At 34.4% G+C, this 21,766-nt stretch overlaps 3 protein-coding genes across 3 annotated transcripts; 2 read left to right on the forward strand and 1 right to left on the reverse strand.

Annotated features, from left to right (window-relative positions):
- Positions 1-1,607, reverse strand: LOC128397669 (uncharacterized). The gene has a single exon (XM_053358415.1). It carries the CDS (start codon positions 1,451-1,453, stop codon positions 62-64), a length of 1,392 nt encoding a protein of 463 aa, XP_053214390.1. The 5' UTR covers positions 1,454-1,607; the 3' UTR covers positions 1-61.
- Positions 1,608-2,179: 572 nt separating this feature from the next.
- On the forward strand, positions 2,180-5,275 carry LOC128397672 (fatty acid synthase-like). The gene has a single exon (XM_053358418.1). The coding sequence runs from the start codon at positions 2,180-2,182 to the stop codon at positions 5,273-5,275; it is 3,096 nt and encodes a 1,031-aa protein (XP_053214393.1).
- A 3,806-nt stretch (positions 5,276-9,081) lies between these two features.
- LOC128397673 (cingulin-like protein 1) lies at positions 9,082-10,556 on the forward strand. Its single transcript, XM_053358419.1, has one exon. It carries the CDS (start codon positions 9,135-9,137, stop codon positions 10,554-10,556), a length of 1,422 nt encoding a protein of 473 aa, XP_053214394.1. The 5' UTR covers positions 9,082-9,134.
- The last annotated feature ends 11,210 nt before the right edge of the window (positions 10,557-21,766 follow it).

Raw genomic sequence — 21,766 nt, forward strand, 5'->3', positions numbered from 1 at the left:
AATAGAAAACAGCCAAACTTATTTGAGCCAAAATAAAAAGAGCCAATTTCGATTCTTAAGTTCAGACAAATTGTAAGTATTTTATTCTGTCTAAATATTCAAGAGCTGATAATTCTCCATTGTTGTATCTTTCGAATAGTTTATCACGTTTTATATTAATTTGAATCCATTTATTCCTTTTTCTTACAACATTTGTACCAGAATTTTGGATTAGTAACCTCGTCTCGAATATTTTTTGTTGGTTCATTATTTTTTTTATAAAAATCCATAGATTAGGATGAGAGATTTTGATATCCAGGTTGATTGCATGATGCCAACCTTCGAGGTGATTAGTTGTTCGAGGTCCAATCAGATCAGCTGTATTCCATAGTGAACGTTCAAATCTTGCATCAGTTTTGTAAAAGTTATCATAAAAATATTCTAATAACTTTTCAATTTTATCTCCATCACCAGCATCAATTACTATTTTTTCAAAAACTTCATCAATATCAACAGGCTTAATCAATGGCAGAGAAATTAGTCTTTTGATTGTTTTTGTTACATTTTGGTCGACTCCGTAATCTTTTTTCAGGCCAATATTTTGAACTTTTCTCCATACACATTGTCCAAAATGGAAATTACAACATTTGATTGTTGAAGAAGAAAACAAATTCTTTATCGCAGAAATCACTCCCAGTTCGAAGTCTAATATAAAAACTTCCGGAGAAAAGCTTAGAAATGCATCAATCGCTAGATCTTGAATCATTCGAAAAAATCTTATGTAAGTTGACCGATTTTTATCAGGGAGAAGAGCATAAATTACAGGAATCATCAGATCTTTTACCATAACATGGATAGTGTAAAGTTGATAAAAAATCGATGGTACACATTTGAAGGTTCCATCCATGTAAACATTTTTCGAAGCACATAATATTCTAAAAAAATCTCGAGTTCCAAAAATAAGAATTTTATCTTCATCTCCATCTTCAGCTAGAAGAAAATCTTTACCAGCCGACTGTTTGAAATTTTCAGGTATCACAATACCTGAACGAGTAACAGGTAAAGGTGGAAGTAATTTTAATTTGTTATATGAAATTGTGGGCTGGAGAGAGATGAACGGCTGAAGAGAAGCGCCAATTAGTTCAGATTGAGTTTCGATATCGGATCGATTTATTAGTTGATTTGTTGCTTGGTTATAAACTGTTAGCCCAGAAATTGTTGGATCAGTTGAAATGATCTCTTTGACTTTTGATCTTTGATTACGTTGAATCAGATCAATGAAATTCTGTTGATGATTATGATCACTTGACAAAGAAAATGAAGAATCTGAAAGTTTTCCTCTCGATTTACAATTAGTTTCAACACAAGACCAATAAGAAACATTTCCTGTCTTCGACCTTTGTCGATATAAATAATTGTTACACTTAATTAAATTTTTTCCTTTATTTGAAGTGATAAACTCGAAATTAGACATTTTTACTGATTTAATTGAGAAATTGACTGAAACGATTTGAATGAAGCCAATATCATAAATGAATCAAGAAATACCTGTGAAAATTTCTCAGTAAATTATTAATTAGTTTATCAATTTTGGCCTAAATCTTTTTGGCTTAAACCACTTTGGCGATTTTCTATTCGGCTGTTTTCTAAATGGCTTAAATCTCAGGTAATCATTGAATGGTGTTGATGGTGGTACAATAGATAATAGAAGATGGCCAACTTGTGAGTATGTGTATGCGGTTTTCGAAATATTTGATTATTTCAATTTATACTTGTATTTGGAACTTATGTATTAATATACAGACAGGTAGTGACTAAAATTAACAATCAAAATAAGAAAAATCAATGGTAAATCATCTAAGTGTTATCACTGATGATAAAGATTATCAATTGATTTTAGTAGCTAAGTTGCGCGAATGACTAAAAATCACTCGAAACTCATTTTTCACGACTGTATATGAACTTATATTTGTGTCTCTCTTTCTACTAGCACTGCTAAATGTACCTAAAAGGTTAGCCAAAGTTCCGAATACTGGCCTTTTTGATGCAGAATTTTTCAAAATACCTACAGAATCTGTTTCAATCATTTTACCAGCAATTCGTGTTGTGCATGAGGCTATACACGAAATGTTTATTGATGCTGGTAAGTGCACAATCATAAAATATCTTGAGAAAAGTTATTAATTCGTTTTTGAATCAAATGGAAGGTTTCACCCCCGATAGCTGGCGTGGTACGAATACTGGTCTTTTTTCTGGTGTAAGTGAGAGTCACAGACCACAATTTGAAGGAGTTCCTCTTGGTTTGAATCATCCTGAAAGCGTCAATTGGTTACATTATGTGTTTGATCTGAAAGGTCCAGCCATCAACGTGGACACTGCATGTGCTGCCGCTGCTTCAGCTTTCGATATTGCAGCGAGAAGCATATTGTTTGGTGATTGTGATCAAGCGATTGTTCTTGCTCATAATCATTGTCTTGTGCCATTTGTCTCTCATTGTTTCAGATCATTTGGAATGACAAGTATTGATGGTAAGTCCAAATGTTTAGATACTAATGCTAATGGTTATCTTAGATCTGAAAGTATTGTTGCGATTTTAATTCAACGTAAATCTGATGCCAAGAGAGTTTACGGCTCTCTAATAAATATCGCTGTGAACAATGATGGATTCACCAAAGAAGGAATTACTTTTCCACGACTCGAAGGTCAGATAGATGTTCTTAAACGATTATTTAAAGATGTGCATTTAGATCCAGTGGATATCGATTATGTTGAAGCGCATGTAACGGGAACTGCAGTTGGAGATCCAATTGAATGTAAGGCATTGATGGAAACAATGAGACCCAATTCAGATAAACCTCTTCTTGTTGGTTGCCTCAAATCAAATATTGGTCATTCTGAAGGTTCTTCCGTTTTGAATGCGATCTCAAAAGTCGTTAAGATTTTCCAAACTGGTGTAATTCCTGCTAATTTACATTTCAATGACCCAAATCCAAATATCGATGGGCTGATTGCAGGTGTTATAAAACCCATTCTTGAAAATACAAGATTCGATGGAGATCATATTATGATAAATTCGTTTGGGTTTGGTGGTGTCAACACTACCTTCATTTTGCAAGCAAATTCTAAAAGAATCGAAAAGACTGATCTAATTTTAAGTTCCAATAAAGTACCACGTTTAGTCAATTTTTGCAATCGAACTTATGAAGGCTTGGAAACTATTGTTAATTTTATTGAGGAGCAAAAAGGATCGTTAACAAAATACACGTTGGCACTTTTGGATAACATGAGTAAGATCAAACCATCAACAGGGTTTGATCATCGTGGATATTTACTGTTGGATGATGAACAAACAATCATTCATCAAACATTGAAACAAAATGTTTCAACTGATGAAGTTTTTCCTTGGTTGGTATTCACTCCAATGTTTAATGTCTCCTCACAATCATTTGTTCAACTGTTGGAAGCTCCTCTAATTTATTCAAGAATAAGATCTATGCAAACCGATCGCTTGAACTCATTAGGAATTGATGTTATCAAGATTATCCAATCTAATCAACAGGATTTAATTTCCTTTTTAATTTCGTCAATTGCGATTCAAATCGCTCTTTGTGATTTACTAACTAAATGTTTGGAAATTGAACCGAAAGGTATAATTGGTCATTCGATTGGTTCAATTGCTGCTTCTTATGCTGATGGATGTATGACTGATGAAGATGCTCTGTTAATCGGTTATCATATCGGTGTCGCTTGTAAACAATTTAAAGGAAAAGGAGCAATGGCTTATGTTAATTTATCATGGAAACAAATTGAAGAGATGAAATTTGGTTGTATCGAATTAGCTTCAACTGAGTCAGGGGATTGGACGTTGATCACTGGTATCATAGATGAAGTTAAACAGTTCATCTCAAAAATCGGACCTAATATCAAGACAAATATAATTGATACTAAAGGGATTCCTTTTAATTCATCTCTCCTCGACGAAGTATCAAAACCGCTTGAACCAGTAATCAATAAATTTCTCAGACCATTGAAGATAAATTCAAGATTAACGACTAACTTTTGTGAAAACTTTATCAATTCTGATCAAGAGCATATCATTGATGGACATTTTTTCGTTTCCTGTATCACAGAATCATGTAGTTTTAATGAAATAATAGAAAAGACTGATTCGAACTCTGTGTTATTAGAAATTGTTGCAAGTGTTGAGACGAGACAATCATCAATATTCTTAATAAATGATCAAAAGACGTTGAATATTAGCAGCTATTATAACCAATCGATTGTGCATCTTTATAAAATGATTGGTCAAATTTATCTTCGTGGTCTTAATCCAATGGTTACAAATCTTTATGATCAAATTGAATATCCAGTCCCAAGAGAAACTCAACACATTGGTCATCTGATTAAATGGAAGCATGAAAAGGAATGGTTTGATGCTAAATACAACAAGATTTCTAAACAAGAAACTGAATTTTCCAAAATAATTGATCTTCACGACCCTTCCTGGTCATTTCTTACTGGTCATCAGATAGATGGAAGAATTTTGTTCCCAGCAACAGGCTATCTTTATGTCGCTTGGCAAATGGTCTGTAAGAGTCTTGATCTCGAACCTGACGAGCATCCAATTGAATTCTATCAAGTTCAGATTCTTCGAGCGACACAATTCACATCAACCACAGGTCAAATAAAATTTGTTATGAAAATTAATGAAAATCTTGGAACTTTTCTCATCTACGTAAATGAGAGTAAAAATGTTTGTTTAACTGGAAAATACCATCTTGTTGATAAACCGACAATAAACTTGCTGCCTGTTGATTTTAAGAATATCAAAGAAAGTTCAGATATTATACTTCAAAAGAAGGATATTTACAAGGAATTTAGAATTCGTGGTTATGATTATTCAGGATCATTCCAAGGTGTAGAAGAAGCTTTTGATAATGGAAGGTGGGGGGTGGTCAAAGACACTGGACATTGGATTAGCTTTTCTGATGCTTGTTTACAGATTTCACTATTGTCTTCGGAATCTAGCAAGCTGACTGTTCCTGTTTACATTGATTATGTTTACATTTTTCCACCAGAAACATTCAGTGCCTTTAACGATGAAACTTTCAAATCATCTTCTATTAATATTAACAAACTTAGGTTTTACTACAATCCAGATGTGGGAATAGGACTCACGAACGGGTTTATTCTTAAAGGATTAGAAGACGAAGAGATCAAAAGAAAGATCAATACTGTGAACCACCAAATACGAAACCATAATCTAATCCCATTTAATTCGTATCATAAACAATGAAAAAAGCAATGAGACAACAAGAGTACAGTTTCCAATGCATGAAATTGATTGAGAATATCGAGAGATTGAAATCAAAACAACTTAATCCAATAGATTGTAATAATCTTAAGCCTGATATCAATGAAAATGGGAATTCTGATAGAGCTTTTAGACGAATTTTGAACCAGATTTTAGAATTGGAGATACAACAATACAAAATTCCAATGGATGGTGTAGATTTCAACTCGAATTTAAATAATGTTCTCAACCAATATCATGATGCTCTGTACCAAGATTTTTTCTTTTATGAGCCAGAAAAAGTTTTACTTGAACAAACTCTGAGCATTGCAAGATACAATTTAATCAAGAAAAAAATATTAATTGCATTTTGTAATTTCAGTCAAAAACTATTTGAAAACGAGGTTAGTAGTATAAGAGTGTACCCCTTAAATGCAGGTACGACTTAAATGCAAGTATGACTTAAAATGCACTTTTCAAAAATACACTTTTCAAAAATGCACATTTCCTGTCCTGTTTAATGTAACTTTGTCTCAAAATTTATGCTAATTTTAAATGAATCATATAAGATTATCTGAGTGATAAGAGATTTGAAATGAACAACATGTATTCAATATACTTGAGACACCCATTCACAATGATGGTGGCAGGACCCAGTGGATGTGGAAAATCATTTTGGGTGAAGAGACTAACTGAAAATAGAGAGAAAACAATAAGTCCAGTTCCAACATTGATAACATACTTTTATGCAGAGTACCAACCAATCTTCAACGAGATGGAAAGTGTTCAGTTTATCAAAGGATTACCAGACAATTTTTTTGATAAGATTGATGGTAAAAGTCCTCATTTAATAATAATTGATGACTTGATGCATGAATCGTCTAACTCAAAGATAGTATCACAGCTTTTTACGAAAGGGAGTCATCATAGAAACCTATCAGTAATTTTATTAGTGCAAAACTTTTTTGTAAAAGGTGGTGAGTCAAGAAATATATCTTTAAACTCTCATTATATTGTTTTGTTTAAAAACCCAAGAGATAAATCCATTTCAACAATGTTAGCTAAGCAAATGTTTCCCGGACGTTCAGCACAGTTCAGACAGATATTTGAAAACGCGACGAGAAGCCCTTTTTCATACTTATTCATTGACTGTAAGCCTGATACACCCGATGAAGTTAGATTGTTAACAGATGTTTTGGGAGAAAAGGAAGTAATTTATGCCTATCAGATTTAAATTGTATAAGAAATGAATAAATTTTACTATGTTAAAAAAAATGTCTGTTTCAAAAGCGATCGCGGTCTTACCAGCTTTAAAGAAGTTAAGTAAAGCAAAAAAACTAATTGAACGTAAAAAATTGTTAACATCCTGTCCATGTAACGTATTGAAAGTTATAAAAGAAATAGCAGCTAAAATATTGAAAGGACACATTCATTTGACAGCGAGACAAAAAGCTCGTGTGAAACGGTTCAAAAAAGATATTCGAAGACTCGGTGGTAAAATTACTCGTCGAAATGCAAAAAGAATTCTAGTTCAGAAAGGTGGATTGCTAAAAGGTTTACTTGTTCCAGCTATAACAATTCTCGCAAATTTACTTTCAAAGCAAATTGAATAATGAATACAACAACTCGTATGGTACTGATTCCTGAAGACCAGTACAACAACAATGTTAATAAGCGAAACAAACAGACTTTGAGCCGATTATGAGCTGATTTACCGAATAGTGTAAAAGTTAAACTCATCAACCAATTGATGATGCAAGATGACATGAAGAAAGAAAAGGCAAAAGAAAAAGATGAAAGTCGTCTAAGAAATGAGTTGAAAGCAAGATATCGAATGTATCAAGATATAAAAAAAGAAGAAGGTAATGAGAGTTCAGATGGAAATAATATCAAGTTTGATGGTTCAGAAGACTCTTTCCATACTACTTTGGATAACACGTATAATAATGAGACTGAGGAACCGTCAAAAAATTCACCATTTTACAGACAACCATCGTCATCATCATCATCAACCCCCAACAAACAAGAACAAACGATCTACTGTCCTTGTTGAAAAAAGAGAGTGATTTAGTTGGAAGTGATAATAAAATAATCAGTGACGATGGAAAAATCAAAGGTAGTGACATTGAAAGAATAGTTGAATATTTACAGTCTAAAAACTATACTGGGAGAGCACCAAATGGAACAACAGAAGTATTAAAGTACATAAAAGAAAACTGTAGGGAATGTTTAAGCCACATCAATAACCCTAAAGCAAAGGAGAAATTAAAACAAGTGAACATATCATGGCTGAAAGCTTCCAACGTTATGAGAGAGAATATTACTCGCCGAAAGCGATAGGATCATTTGGTGGAGTAAATCGACTGTTCAAGGCAATTAAAAAGATTGATCCATCTGCTAAATTGAGCGATGTACATAAATGGTTAAAGGATCAAGACACTTACGTTCTTTTCAAACAGAATAAAAATAAATTTCCTCGATTACCAATTTTAGTTAACAAGATTGATGAACAATGGCAAATAGATTTGATGGATATGTCCTGGGTCAGTCAGTATAACGATGGTTACCGTTACCTACTCAACGTTATTGATTGTTTCAGTAAATTTGCCTGGTCACGACCGATAAGAAAAAAAACAGGCCTTGAGGTTGTTCAAGCATTAGAGAATATTTTCTCTAAGCAAAGAGTACCAGAAAAGTTACAAAGTGACCAGGGTAAAGAGTTTGCCAACTCAGACTTCAAGGCTCTGATGATTCGCAAAAAAATCAATCACTTTTTTGCTACCGATGGTGTGATAAAATGTGCAATTGTGGAGAGATTCAATGGTACACTAAGAGCTAGGATTTATCGTTATTTACATCATGTGAATACTGGTAAATATATCGATGTACATGAAGAAATAATAGAATCATATAATAAGTCCTTCCATCGGACAATTGGCATGTCACCGGTAGAAGTGAATGATGAAAACTCTTCAACAGTATTGAGAAATATAAGAAAAAGTCATCCGAAAAGTAATGCCAATTACAAGCCTTTTTCTGTGGGTGCAAAGGTCCGAATAAGAAGAGAGAAAGGAATATTCGAGAAAGGAGCTAAGAGAAACTTCAAATTGGAAATTTTTACAATAAGAAAACACAAGAGAACACCACAAGGTTGGGTTTATTGGCTACAGGATTATGCTGGTGAAAGGATCACATCAGTTTTTTACCATAATGAGCTTATCCAAGCTATAGAACCGAGCTTATATCAGATCGAGAAAATATTAAGAACAAGAATAAATCCAAGTAGCAAGAAAAAGGAGTACTTTGTTAAGTGGCTAGATTATCCAAGTAAATTCAATCAGTGGGTTCAAGATGTGGAACCAACCTCAAGAATATTTCATTGAAGCAGTATCAAATGCGTCAATGGACATCTTTCCTCAGAACACTTTGACAAAATTTTCAAATCGTTTAGCTCGAGCAATTGATCTAAACGGTGAGTGGTTAGTAGGTCTTCAAGAGATTTTTTACCCATCAGACATAAGTGCAACCGCCCGAAGCTTGTCGCTTCACCTGTTAATTGATGGCTTTGGACAAAAGGTTAAGCTGGACGTAATGTTGGAAGCTAATGATGATAAGAGATCAATAATTGATAAAATAAACACTAGTATGCGAAAACATTATAATACAACAAAAGCAAAACGACCCAAAAGAGATATTATGGAGTCTATTAATAAACTTTTGAAAGTTGAAAGTGCAAATTTCACAACTGAAGAAAAATTGGCTCATTTGAAAGAGATTAAAAGCAAAGGTTTAGCAGCATTTGAAAGAGATTAAAAGCAAAGGTTTAGCAGCATTTGAAGAGCTTCTAAAGCAAATCGATGAGATGAGTGGAAAAGTAAAAGCAAAAGAACAGGAAATTGCCTCTCTGTCCACCGAGATGTCAGAAAAAAACAAAGAAGTAGCAGTTGTTAATGCTAACCTAGCTTCAAGAATCGACGCTGAAGATGATTTTGCTAAGTATAAATTAACTGCACAAAAATTGTTGGCTGATCAAACTGAAAAGATAAACAAGCTTGAGAAACAACCTAACAAAGATTCCGAGATTTATCATCTGAAGAAAGATTTGAGAGATGCCTTGTTAAGATTAAAACGATGGCAAGATGATGCTATGGCCAAGAACGTTGAAGCCTCAAAACTACGAAGTGAACTTGAAATACTAAAAAGTGAACGCGATGCAAACCTTTTGGCATTGCAAGAGAAATATGATGTGCTTAAGGAGGAAACCGATGTCAAGTTAAAAAAGATCGAAAGAGACTTGCTCGACGCTAAGTCAACTAATTCAGAGAAAGTCTTAGAATACGAGAGAAAATTAGAAAGATGTAAGCTGGAGCAAGGAGAGGAGCTACAAAAAGTAAAGGATCAAATTCAAGAAGAATCTGGCAGTTACACAAACAAAGTGAAACTGATGGAGGATAGAGAGCAAGTCTATCAGCAGACCTTGAAAGAATCGAGAGCAAAAGTGAGTGAATTACAAAAAGTTCAAGCTGAGCTTAGAGATAAAATAGCCGAACTCGTTCCAAAGGAAGAACTAAACACATTGAATCAAATGGTTGAATCTATCGCTTCAGAGAAAAATGCTGTTGAAATGACTTTGAAAGAGTTGAAAGATAAACATGACTCTCTGGCCAATGAAGTGCTTAGATTGAATGATGATTTGGTTAAACAGAAAGCTGAAAAAAATCAATTACTTGAAGATATTGAAAGAGTTAGACGGCAATTATATAAATTCAAGCCATTGGTAGAGAATGAACTGACTATTAGTGAAGATGATAAAGTGCCTTTTGTTGAACTGGTAAGCGGGAAAATTATCGTTCACAGAGGATACTTAGATAATCGAATTATAGTCCCTCACTTCAATGATTCAGCTTTTATTTCTGCTCTTGGGTTCGATGCTTATGGTTACCTAGATAAAATTGGCCGATTACTAACCACAAACGAGGTTAGCATGAGTGCCGAGAAACCTGCTGCTCTTGATTTCCAGCCTCACTTGATGTTTGTAAACTCTGACATTGTATCTGAGCACTTTGTTGGAGACAAATCAGCAAGGGTCCTTCGTGTTTTACCCTTGAGAGGAGACGAAAAGAAGCAAATAATTCATGAAAGATTCATGAAGCCTCATTATTATCCGCTAAGGTCAAATAGAATGGAAGATGTAAATTTCATTTTAAGTGATGAGACCGGAGAACAAGTAAAATTCAACTCAGGTCGAGTTTGTATTGGGTTACATTTGAAAAAAGTTGTATAAGAAATTGTAAAACTATCACTGAGAATAAAAAAATGTCAAGAAAAGTTCATTGTTCATGTGAATCAGACCTGCAAAGGTTTTTCGCGTCTCAAGTAGGAAGTGGTTTCGGTGATATAAGTGTTTTCAAAGGTTCACCATATCAAAGAGGGTATGGGATAGGTACGTTAATTGCAAGATTTGGAATTCCGATTCTGAAATTTCTGGGTAAACAGTTTCTACGTACAGGGGTAAACGTTGGAGCTGATATGTTGGAGAAGAGAAGGTTTAAAGATGCATTGAAAGAGAGAGCAAAAGAAGGGCTTCGAAATGCAACAACTCAGTCTATCGCTAAAGTGAACAAGTTATTAGAGCAAAAAGGTTCTGGTAATGTAGGATTACAAGCATATAAGAAATTAATCAAAGCAGTCAAGGCTAAAAAGAGACGAAGAAGAAGAAAAACTGTCCAGCGTAAGAGAAGTGTAAAACGAGTGAAAAGTAAAAGTAAGAAAAGAAAGCAAAGAAAGGATATTTTCGGATAATGGAGTATCTACACGTTGACTCAAACCCGGCAGGGAAAAGTGAGCTAACCTTGTTTACAGTTCCATCTACACAAGTAACAATAGAGTCAAGCTATGAAACTGAATACCGACCATCGGCAAGCCTGGAAAGTAGCCTTGTCTATGAAATTGCAGTTCCACCTTCTGAGGATATGACAGATATGGCGGCTACAATGTTACACATGAAAGTTCAAATAATTGATGGAACAAATGAACCAACAAAAAATGCAGTAAAAGCAATGATGGCTCGCAATTTTGGGAATGCTCTATTTGAGCAAATCGACTTATTTCTCAATGGTGTAAACTTATGTCAAGCTTCAAACATGTACCACTATCAGGCTTTTCTTGAAGATCTTCTTTATAAATTTCCCAACCCTGTGGACACTGGTAACCTTTCACGAAAAGAACCTCAATTTGTTGTTGCAAGTCGAACCTATGATCTATTCTTTCGTTTACATTTACCCATTTGTCAACAAGATCGATTGATGGTGAGTGGATTACCCATGACTTTCAAACTAACCCGAAGTCCGTTAACCTTTCCAGTTTGGGCAACAACTGAGGCTGACACAGAAACATATAAAACTAAAATAACAAGTTTATCATTGTTTGTTAGAAGGGTTAAACTATTTCCCGATGCTCAAGCAGCACTTCTCACAACACTTAGTAGAGTACCAGCAAAATATTTCATCATAAGAAACGAAATGAAAAACTTTACAATAACAAAGGATGTTAACATGATAACAGTTGAAAATTTGTTCAATGGCTTCCTACCTAAGCGTATCATCTTAGGCTTTGTTAGTGAAGAATCATTTTCTGGTGATCGACAGTCAGGCCCATTTAAATTTGACAATTTTTCAGTTTCTCACTTAGCTTTGAATGTTGACGGTAACCATGTACCAACAGTCCCATACCAACCTGACTTTGAGGGAAACTTGTACATGAGAGAATTTATCAATCTTTACCGTTACACTGGTCAAGACGACGGAATCCCGCAATGTGACATTGACTATGACAAATACAAGTCAAATTATTGCCTATTTGCCTTTGATTTGAGTAGTGATGGTACACTGGGGGGAGAAACGGGAACACTAAATCTACTTAGGCGAGGGTCTATAAGATGTGAAATTAGATTTTCTAAAACATTGACTAAACAAGTTAAACTGATTGTACTTGGACAATTTGATAACCTGATAACAGTTGACAGAGAGCGAACCGTTGTAATAGATTATTGAGTGATTAACAAAGGATGTTAACATCGAGAGAGCTGGAAATGTTATTGTCTGGAAACAAGTTTTTCGGTGGAGTTTATTCAATCAATAATTTACCTTTGGTGATTCCAACAACAAAAATAAATTACATTGTAAATTTGGATCCTTCTTACCAACCAGGTTCACATTGGGTATCGGTATACATTGACAGTAACCGTAGAGCTATTTACTTTGACTCTTTCGGACGACCCCCTCCTCCTGAAATTTTATCATTCATGCAGAGAAGCGTTTCCTTCTATCAAATATCGAAATCAAAATATCAGGGAGATGATTCATCAGCTTGTGGCTATTATTGTTTACTTTTTGTACTGATGTCGAACAAAAAATCTTTCTTTAAACTTATGAAAAGCTGTAACCATTCGAGAAATGAGTATTTAATGTACAAAAAACTACTCTCTCTATTAAAATAAAAAATAAAAATGTGAACTCGAAATAACAAGTTCCCCCGGGTGGGCGCGAACTCGCGAGCTCAAAAAATTCAGTGATCGGTCAGGTCTCGCGAGAATGAGGATTTCTCATAATTCGCGAGGAAAATGAGATCCTTTTAATCGCGAGTAAATTGATATCACTATATTCGCGAGAAAGAAGAAATCTTACAGACAATTCAATAGATTATTGTTTTATTGAGTAGTGTCCATAGGCAAGAGAGTTTACAGAATCAATGAGGTAACGCTTATCTTCAAATGGTGATAAAGCAATCTTATCGTTTACATATAGATGAACAATGTGATTTTCTGATCCCAGTCTACGTGTTGTCCTTCGAACTGTTTTCACATTGAAAAGAGAATTTTTATAATCCTCAAATGATAACTGGTTCTCAACTACAACACCTTGAACTCCTTTAGCCCTCTTTTTAACCTCGCTTTGTGTTTTGATTGCATACAGTTTTGGTCTCAGAGCGATAACTTCTTCAATCACTTGACCATTCATCTCATCCTTTAGACATCCAATTCTTTTTCGATTGTTACTGCTATACAAGCAGTGTTCAACAGGAAGATCACTGAAATCCATTATATCTGAAAAATGATCCATATCTCGAACTAAATCGTCAGTTTTTATCTCAACTAAGAGAGAATCAGTATCAGAATATACTAAACTGATGTTATCATGAAAATAAGATTTAAATCTATCATAGTAGAGGGTGTAAACATGAAGTTTAGCCAACTCTAATACAGTAAAACCAACAATTATGGGTTTGTCAAGTAAAACGGTATCCGGTAGCATTTGAAAAAGCACTTTATCATCTGAGAGGATTCGCATGTTTTTACATAGATGCTTTCGAGTTCGTCTTGCAGCCATAGTATCTGTTGTCACCAAGTCAACTTTAACTCTTTTCCTTTTATCTTCCATCAATTTACCATAATTGCTGTTTACAAATAGCTTGTAAAGGGATGAGACAAAAGGAGAGGATGCTTGTTTCCTCTTTTCGGTGCAAAGGTTGATGTACGGTGATAACCAACGCTTTTGATGGAAAGATATTACTCGGTGAATATGCGTCACTTTCAATCCATGTTTGACGTAATACTTGAGCATTCGGTAGTGGATAACATATCGGGTTTTAGGAAGAAAAGTAGCAACAAGTTTCTCAGTTTTTGTTGACTTCTGGTCTAGTTCATCGAGAATAGATTTAGCGGTTGGACTTAACATTGAATCTGAAATTACCATTTTATGTGGAGCAAGTGGAAAATCGTTATGTAGATCGTGCAGTGTCTCAGGATAGATTAGATCAACTTCAAGAATGTAACCTGTTGGTGCATCGTCTTCGACAGATAGGTAACAGTTTAACTGTCGTGACTCTAACCATTGATAGTTACCAAACGGTAGAACATCACACATTGCCTTGCCATATAAATTGTTCACGTCAAAATAAAGAATCCATGTTTGATCGCCTCCGTCGTATGATTGAACCAATTTATTGTTTGCTTTTACGTGTCTCTTGGCCACTGTAGTGAAACCACCTCTTATTCCGTTCTCAACCATCATGTACATTTCCAGATCAGTAAAGATCTTCAGGGATACTTTAGCATCTTTATCGCTGAGGCAAAAGATAAACCAGGAACTGACATATAATGGCGGGTCAATAGCAAAGTCATTTAAACTTGTTTCTCTAAAGTTTTCAAAAACAGCGGCTACAAAAGTACATCTAAACGTAAATAAATGTCTATCAGATCACCCAATTTTGGCAGTTAAATTGTTTCCAGACACGCGTTAATCTTTCATACATTTCAATTGTAATAGATTTATCAGTGAGATGAATAGAATGATTCTATTTGAGGTAGATCTCTTCATACCTTTCAAATGAGTCCAAATATTCGTATGGAAGGACAGCTTTATCAAGAAGGTCGGTTAGATCACGAGTTTTCCACTCTTGACGTAAAAGTGCCCTTATCGACTAGGCTTAAATCTTTCGATAGAGTGTCAAGGCTAGCAGGTAAAAAAGCATACGAATCGAGGAAAGCTAAATTACCGGAATACCATCCAATATACTTTTCCAAAGATTGTGGTATTATGGTAATATTGGAAGAGAAGGTTTTACCGTCCATTCCAGCAATAAGTAAATGACTATCATAGTTCTTAAGGTTATGGAAGAAAATTGATATTCTTTTGGCAATGGAGTAGTAACCATAACTACTAGGCTCGTGACGAGATACTTTTCTTGGATCACCAGTTGGTATACAGACACTTTCAAAATCTGCATAAATGATGAAAGGGTGTTTGCTTTCTTTTTTCAAGTTCCTCTTAACCAAATCTGCAAATGGAGTTTGCCTCGATACCACGGGTAGTTTCACTCGTTGTACGGCTCTATTTTCACAATCAATCAGATGAGTTGCAAGTTTTTCTTTAGAAGTATACCCATGTAGACATCTTTCACAGTGGTATCGTCTTCTATTAGTTTTACTGTTCAAGGCTCTACGTAAGCTTATAATCGGATAGAAATGATCAGCATATAAGAGTAATTTAACGTGTTTACTCTTTTTCTCTCTGGTAATGCGAAGAGGGATTATGTATTTACCATCTAAGTTGTATGAAAAAACACTTACAGATATATCATTAACCTTTTCAAAGCCGTTTATCTGCTCAAGAGTAACATCTCCTGTCCATTTTGAGAAATTATGGTTATTTATGTATCGATTATATTGTGTTACGCGATGTTTGTCAACGTCTCCATATATACTCGCTAATATTGAATACATAAAACAGCTTGTCTTACAGTTAAGACTTACAAAACATCTCTTTCCATAGAGTTGCTTTGGTAATTTCTGGAGACGGCATCCTCCATGGTGTGGCTGATACCATGCAACATAAACATCTAGAGATGAAATACAAACTATGATGAAACCGCTTCCTCTCTCAGTATAATGATCAATTATACTTTGCATCTCAGAGAAACTATCCATGAGTAATTGATCCAAATCATCGCATTCACTCAGATAAACTTTAAAAATTGAATGAATATACGAAGTGACGAAATCTTTCGTACCAAGTTTTTCAAATACAATGTTAATTGAAAATGAAATTTTCAGTGGGCCAAGTTCTCTTGACAATGACTCAACCATAGCTTTCAAATCTGGAACAGTGTTGGTATGTAGATCTTCCAATGTGTAACATTTATCAAATTTTCTTGAATATAAGTTGATACTGATCTGAATGCTTGTTTGATCAAAGTGAAATTGAAAAGTTCAACTATATCTGTTACTTTAGGTGATGCAAGTATCAAGCCACAAATTTTAACATGACTTTCTAGTTGTTGATTTGTGTCGAATCTCGTTGAACATTTTTCACAAACTAAACCTTCAATTTCCATTTTACGGTTTTCACTGTTGTTTGTAGGTTGTGTCGGATAGCATGTGTGATCCAAAAGAGTAGAAAAGTCACCGAAAAACTGGTTACACTGAGGACAGCTACCAATAGACTGACTAATTGCAGCAAGATCATCTACTACTTGAAGTTGTTGTTGTTGTTGTTGTTGTTGTTGTCTATCTTCATTTTGTGTCGGCACTGTTGATGGTTCGAATAACCCACTGGTTAAGTAAATTTGTAATTCATCCAACGAATCATTGTCACAACATGAATGGTTTATGAAGTCACCTAAGTCGTCAAAGACAATTTGACAAAATCTACATCTTAACCCCTAAAATAAGAAAGATATTAAAATATTAAATTTAAAAATTCACAGATTCAAGAAAACTTACCTGATCATCCATTCTAGTTTTTCATTTAAAATAATACTTATGATTTAAAATGCAATATAAACACCAACTAAATCAAATATGAATATTTCAATTTTATTTATAACTCAATTTTTGTCACACACGCGCAATTCAGCAACTTTATGCAAATCAGTTAGCAAGAGTTTAATTTCGAAGTGCTATGGATGTTTTTTACAAAAAGTTATCAAGAAATCTTACATTTGTTCTGTGGAGAATACAACGTCAAGTGGAGCTACCGTCACTCAAAAGAAGAATACAAGTTATCATCAATGAATACGAGCGTAAGCGAAGAGTGTCTCTATCATGTGTTAATTCGGTTACATCGAGTGATGGTGAAGTCGGTGAACATTTTTGTTGTGATAATGTAGACTTACTGAGTGATCACTTGATTAAATTAAAAAATTTGATTGAATCGGAAAGTACTGTTACTTTGTATAATTATCTTGTTGATTATATGAGACTCGTTGAAGATAAAATACTCATAATTAATGAATCTGAATTGATTGTAACATCTTCATCTCTGTAATAAATTTATTTCTCCAAATCTTATCTCAATTTTACATTTAATTCAAAATAATTGAACGGCTACCAGGTATCTGATGAGCGATACAATACATCACATTTCGGATTTGTACTAGTAAAATATCAATTTCATTTAAACTACACACATATTGATAAGCTGGATGAAACACTGATGGCATTTGCCTATCAAGGATACTCCTGATCTGATCATTAGTCGTGTAACCTCCAATTGTGTATGATAAAACTTCAGTAAATCCATAATCCAAAATTGTTTGTACCAAATCTTTCTTCTTTTCATAGCTTTTATATTGGTCCAGTCTAGAATAATGGCTCTTTCAATAATCTAAGATTGAGAAATCGTGAAAAATTAATTGTCAATCGTAATAATTATAATAATAACGTCTTAATTGTAATCTCAAGTCATGAAATTCACTTACACTAGGTATATTGTTTATAACATGATCCATATTGAAAATTTAATAATGTGATTAGAGAAAAATTTGACAAAATTTACTTTGCTCTGACGTATATTTTTAGCTAAATTGCTTTTGTGGAAAAATGGATGAAAAAGAATTAATATGCATTTACAATTTACTCCATCCTTTGTAACAAACCAACCATTTTTTCCGAAATTTTGTGGGAAAAAATTTTTTTCTCCCCACCAACAACCACACCCAATATGAAATTTATTCCACTGATTACTCTGATCAATACTGATGGAAAATGATGACTCTCAATTCCGGAGAAGACCGGAGACCAATTTTAGAAATGCAATTTAACTAAGTTCGGTAGACGTTTGGTAGGTAAGTATCCTACTGGTTTGTCATTACGTTAAAACCCTGGCGGGGGGGGGGTTTCTCGCGAGTTAATCGAGCTCACTGGTCTTAGAGGTATCGCGAGAATGTTGATTTCTCCTACCTCGCGAGATAAATGATATCCATGTCCACTAAGATCACGCGAGTTAATGGGTTTCTCGGATTTCGCGAGATGAAAGAAAATATTTAGCAAGAAAAATTTGTTAAGTATAAAAAAAGTAGATGAAATATGGATGCAAATTTTTTATTGTTTTAATTTCAAATACCTAAAGTATTAATTGTTATGAATGTAAAAATTTTTTCTCTTTAATTATCTTCTGTTTTATTCTTTTTTATTCATAAACTATTTAATCACTTAGTACGGTTTTCATGCCACATTTGTACAACCGTTTTCAATGCACATTGATACTTAGCATCAGCAGGATGGAGTTGACATGGTTTCCCTCGTGGATTGGTAGCTAAATTAATCTTAATCCTTGGAATTCCCATACGACGGAGAACACCTTCAGCATCAGGAGAGACATAGGCCATGAGAAACTCATCCTGCGTGGTACTTGATCCATAAAAGTTGAAAGAAGACTAGTCGCTTGATTGACACGAAAGACCATCCATTACATTCGAATGGTAATCCATGAACCATTGATGTTTTGGCTATCGACCACGAACTTTCCACAGATATGTCGCAAGTTTTTGACGATGATCGATAGCAAAATGAAACTTTGATAGATCACTAAGAAGAGCAAGTTCACGTGGAATAAATAAACCATTGTTGGAAACCTTGAACATCAAAAAGCACAAATATTGGAATTCATTTTAAGGCGAATAAAATTTTGTAAACACACAAGCAGAAAGTTCAATTAAAATCAAGTTTATTAAATCGATTCATAAAGTTAAATGAATACAATCAATCACAAATCATTTTCAATACAATAATTAGAGAGCGAAACGTTATCTTATTCTCTTTCGCAAAATCTGCAAGATTTCCTGCAAATCCAGAGGAAATTACCTCCACAAATGAAGGTAAATCTGTTGACAAACCGTCAATCTTTCCAAAGGAAGCTGAGTAAAAATTGAAAAGTTCATCCGCTTTCCCTTTCATGGTGTTCTTTTGTTCATCCGTTAGCTTCCCGGGTTCAAGCAACTCTTCTTCCTCCCATTGCATCATAGGACTTTTGTTCTGACCATCAATAAATTTAGAGAATAAACACGCTTGTTGTAATAAAGAAGCTGGATATTTTCCAAGTGGATCTTTAACGAATTCATTAAGTAAGACTATACCAGGAATCAGATTATCCAGAATATTAAAGTATTTAGCTTCAATCTTCAGCTTTGCATACCTCTTCTCACATTGAAGATCACCAGAGTCAAGCTTAACGATAGAAAGCTCATCAATTCCAATTCATCTGCAGTTCCTTGATCATCATAGAAATGTATCTCCCAAGATGAATAAGTTCCCATCGCTTGAGGTTCAGTCCATTGAGTCGGATGATTGTTGTAGTAAAACCGAATGTCCGAACGTGTACAAGTAACATCTCCGAATTCATCTACTCCATAAGAAACGGTGATTTTCAAATCAGGGTTGATAACAATTGGCTTTAATGAGCTCCAGGTCAAAACAGGCATATTGATTTTTAAGTTGAAAACTAAGTATGATATTGATGGACGTTGATGAAGAGAAAACTTTAAACTGAATTGATTTCTTGATTTACTGGTCTTTTATAGCAAAAGAGATACAAGAGAAAAACTTTTCAAAATCTGTCGTAAGTGTCTTCTAGTTTTACCTCCGGTTGTAAGAGTTTTTTAAGTATATAACACATACTTTACCATCCCTCCAATAGATACCATTGAAAGTTCGGGTTCATATACATTATCATTGCTTTAACAAAAATTTACATCTATTCATGGTAAAATTTTCCTGAAGCAACGTAGTTACAAACTCTTACAAATTTAATTTTATCCAGAGGGAAGTGCTTTTGAACAAATGCACCTGCTGAAGTTATAGTTTTAAATCCTGTTGCATTAATTTTTCCTGATTCAAATACGAGTAAGCATTTACCTTTATCTCTGATCACATCGGCATTGAATCTCTTCTTTGTTTTTCCTGAAGCACCTTTTATAATAATACTTCGACACAAGTCCCAACACGAGACAATATTAGTAATTTTTGGTAGACTGTAATCTTTCATCTTCGAGTATCATTTTTCAACTGATCTTTAACGTAAAAAGGTGATCAACTAAATAGTACAAACAACTTCTTTTTAAATTCTCATTTATTAAGTGTTCATCATGATTGACAATATGGACGGTTTATTTGGTTTTGACGTTGACACCAAACAAGCCTGTTACTATGATTATAAAAATTTTCATTTCAAAAACATCTCTAGTGATGATGACCTAAGACTGTTTATCCACAGCTTTAATATCTCTGGTTTAGCTCCCTGTGTTGGTAATGATGCTTCCCGATTGTTTAAACCCTTAGAACTTGATCGTGCCAACGTTTGTGATTTCGGTATGAAAATTGCTTTGACACTTGCAGGTGAAATGGGAAAAGTCGGCGATTTTTTACGAAATATTAAGCCGCGAAATTGTACCTGTGGACTTATTGTGTACAAGAAGAAAAAAGTTATCAGCTAAGAGAATTGGTAATACTGAGTAAATTTGTCTTCACATTTTTTTGTGTACCAACAATAACCATAAATAAATCAATTGAAACTTTTTTTTTATTAAAGGGATCGTAATTTTATTTTATCTCAATTTTAATTTAGGTAGTTATTCTTCCCCTTCAAGATAATAATCCTTTTTAACCTTTTCAATATGCTTCTCAGCTTCTATAGCTAAATCGGCAGAATAGGCTCTTCGTCGGATCAGTCTACCACTTTGCCTCTCTGTAACATAAAACCAGGGAAATCTACCTGGTTTTCCGCTTCTTTTGCGAACATAACCTTCGAGGTTTTCTTCTGATCTTCGCACATGACACGAAATTTCGAAGCGCGAAGTGTCATTATAAGATCGCTTTGGAAACACATGCTGTTCCAGGCTACAAAAATTTTTTAAATTCTTTTTACAATACAAGCAAACAAAATAAAATGGATTAGCTTCGATATCTATTCTAAGCGCTTCATGATCACGCCGCAATTTGTCGTTCAATCGCCTAACCAGTTCAAGTGGTCGCTTAAGATGCTGAGGTGGATCGTCTTCGAGGTAGACATCTTCCTCGCTGCCACCACCGAAACCCCAGCTCCACAAATATTCCCGAATACCTGTTTCTGGGTCTGTTGCCCATGCCTTCAGCTCCATTGCATGCATGCCCTCCACATATCGAGCTTGTCCTGGTGCTCGTTGAGCCATGAATGATTGTTATAAATTTAATTACGAACGAAGCAGATAACCCAAAGAACTTCAACTAGTCTATTCAAAGACAAGGAACGAAGCAGATAACCCAAGGAACTTCAACTAGTCTATCTAAAGACAAAGAACGGAGCAGATAACCCAAGGAACTTCAACAAGTCTATCCAAAGACAAAGAACGAAGCAGATAACCCAAAGAACTTCAAATAGTCTATCCAAAGACAAAGAACGAAGCAGATAACCCAAGGAACTTCAACTAGTCTATCCAAAGACAAAGAACGAAGCAGATAACCCAAAGAACTTCAAATAGTCTATCCAAAGACAAAGAACGAAGCAGATAACCCAAAGAACTTCAACTAGTCTATCCAAAGACAAAGAACGAAGCAGATAATCCAAAGATCCTTAACAAGATGATTAAATCGTTTGAAGATGTAGTAATATTAAAACTGTTCAATAGTTACTTGTAGTATGTAAGTTTAATGTTCAACTGATGATTTCAATCATGATTCTC

Source organism: Panonychus citri, unplaced genomic scaffold (assembly GCF_014898815.1).
Source record: "Panonychus citri isolate SS breed McGregor unplaced genomic scaffold, ASM1489881v1 Contig00037, whole genome shotgun sequence".
Lineage (NCBI taxonomy): Eukaryota > Metazoa > Arthropoda > Arachnida > Trombidiformes > Tetranychidae > Panonychus > Panonychus citri.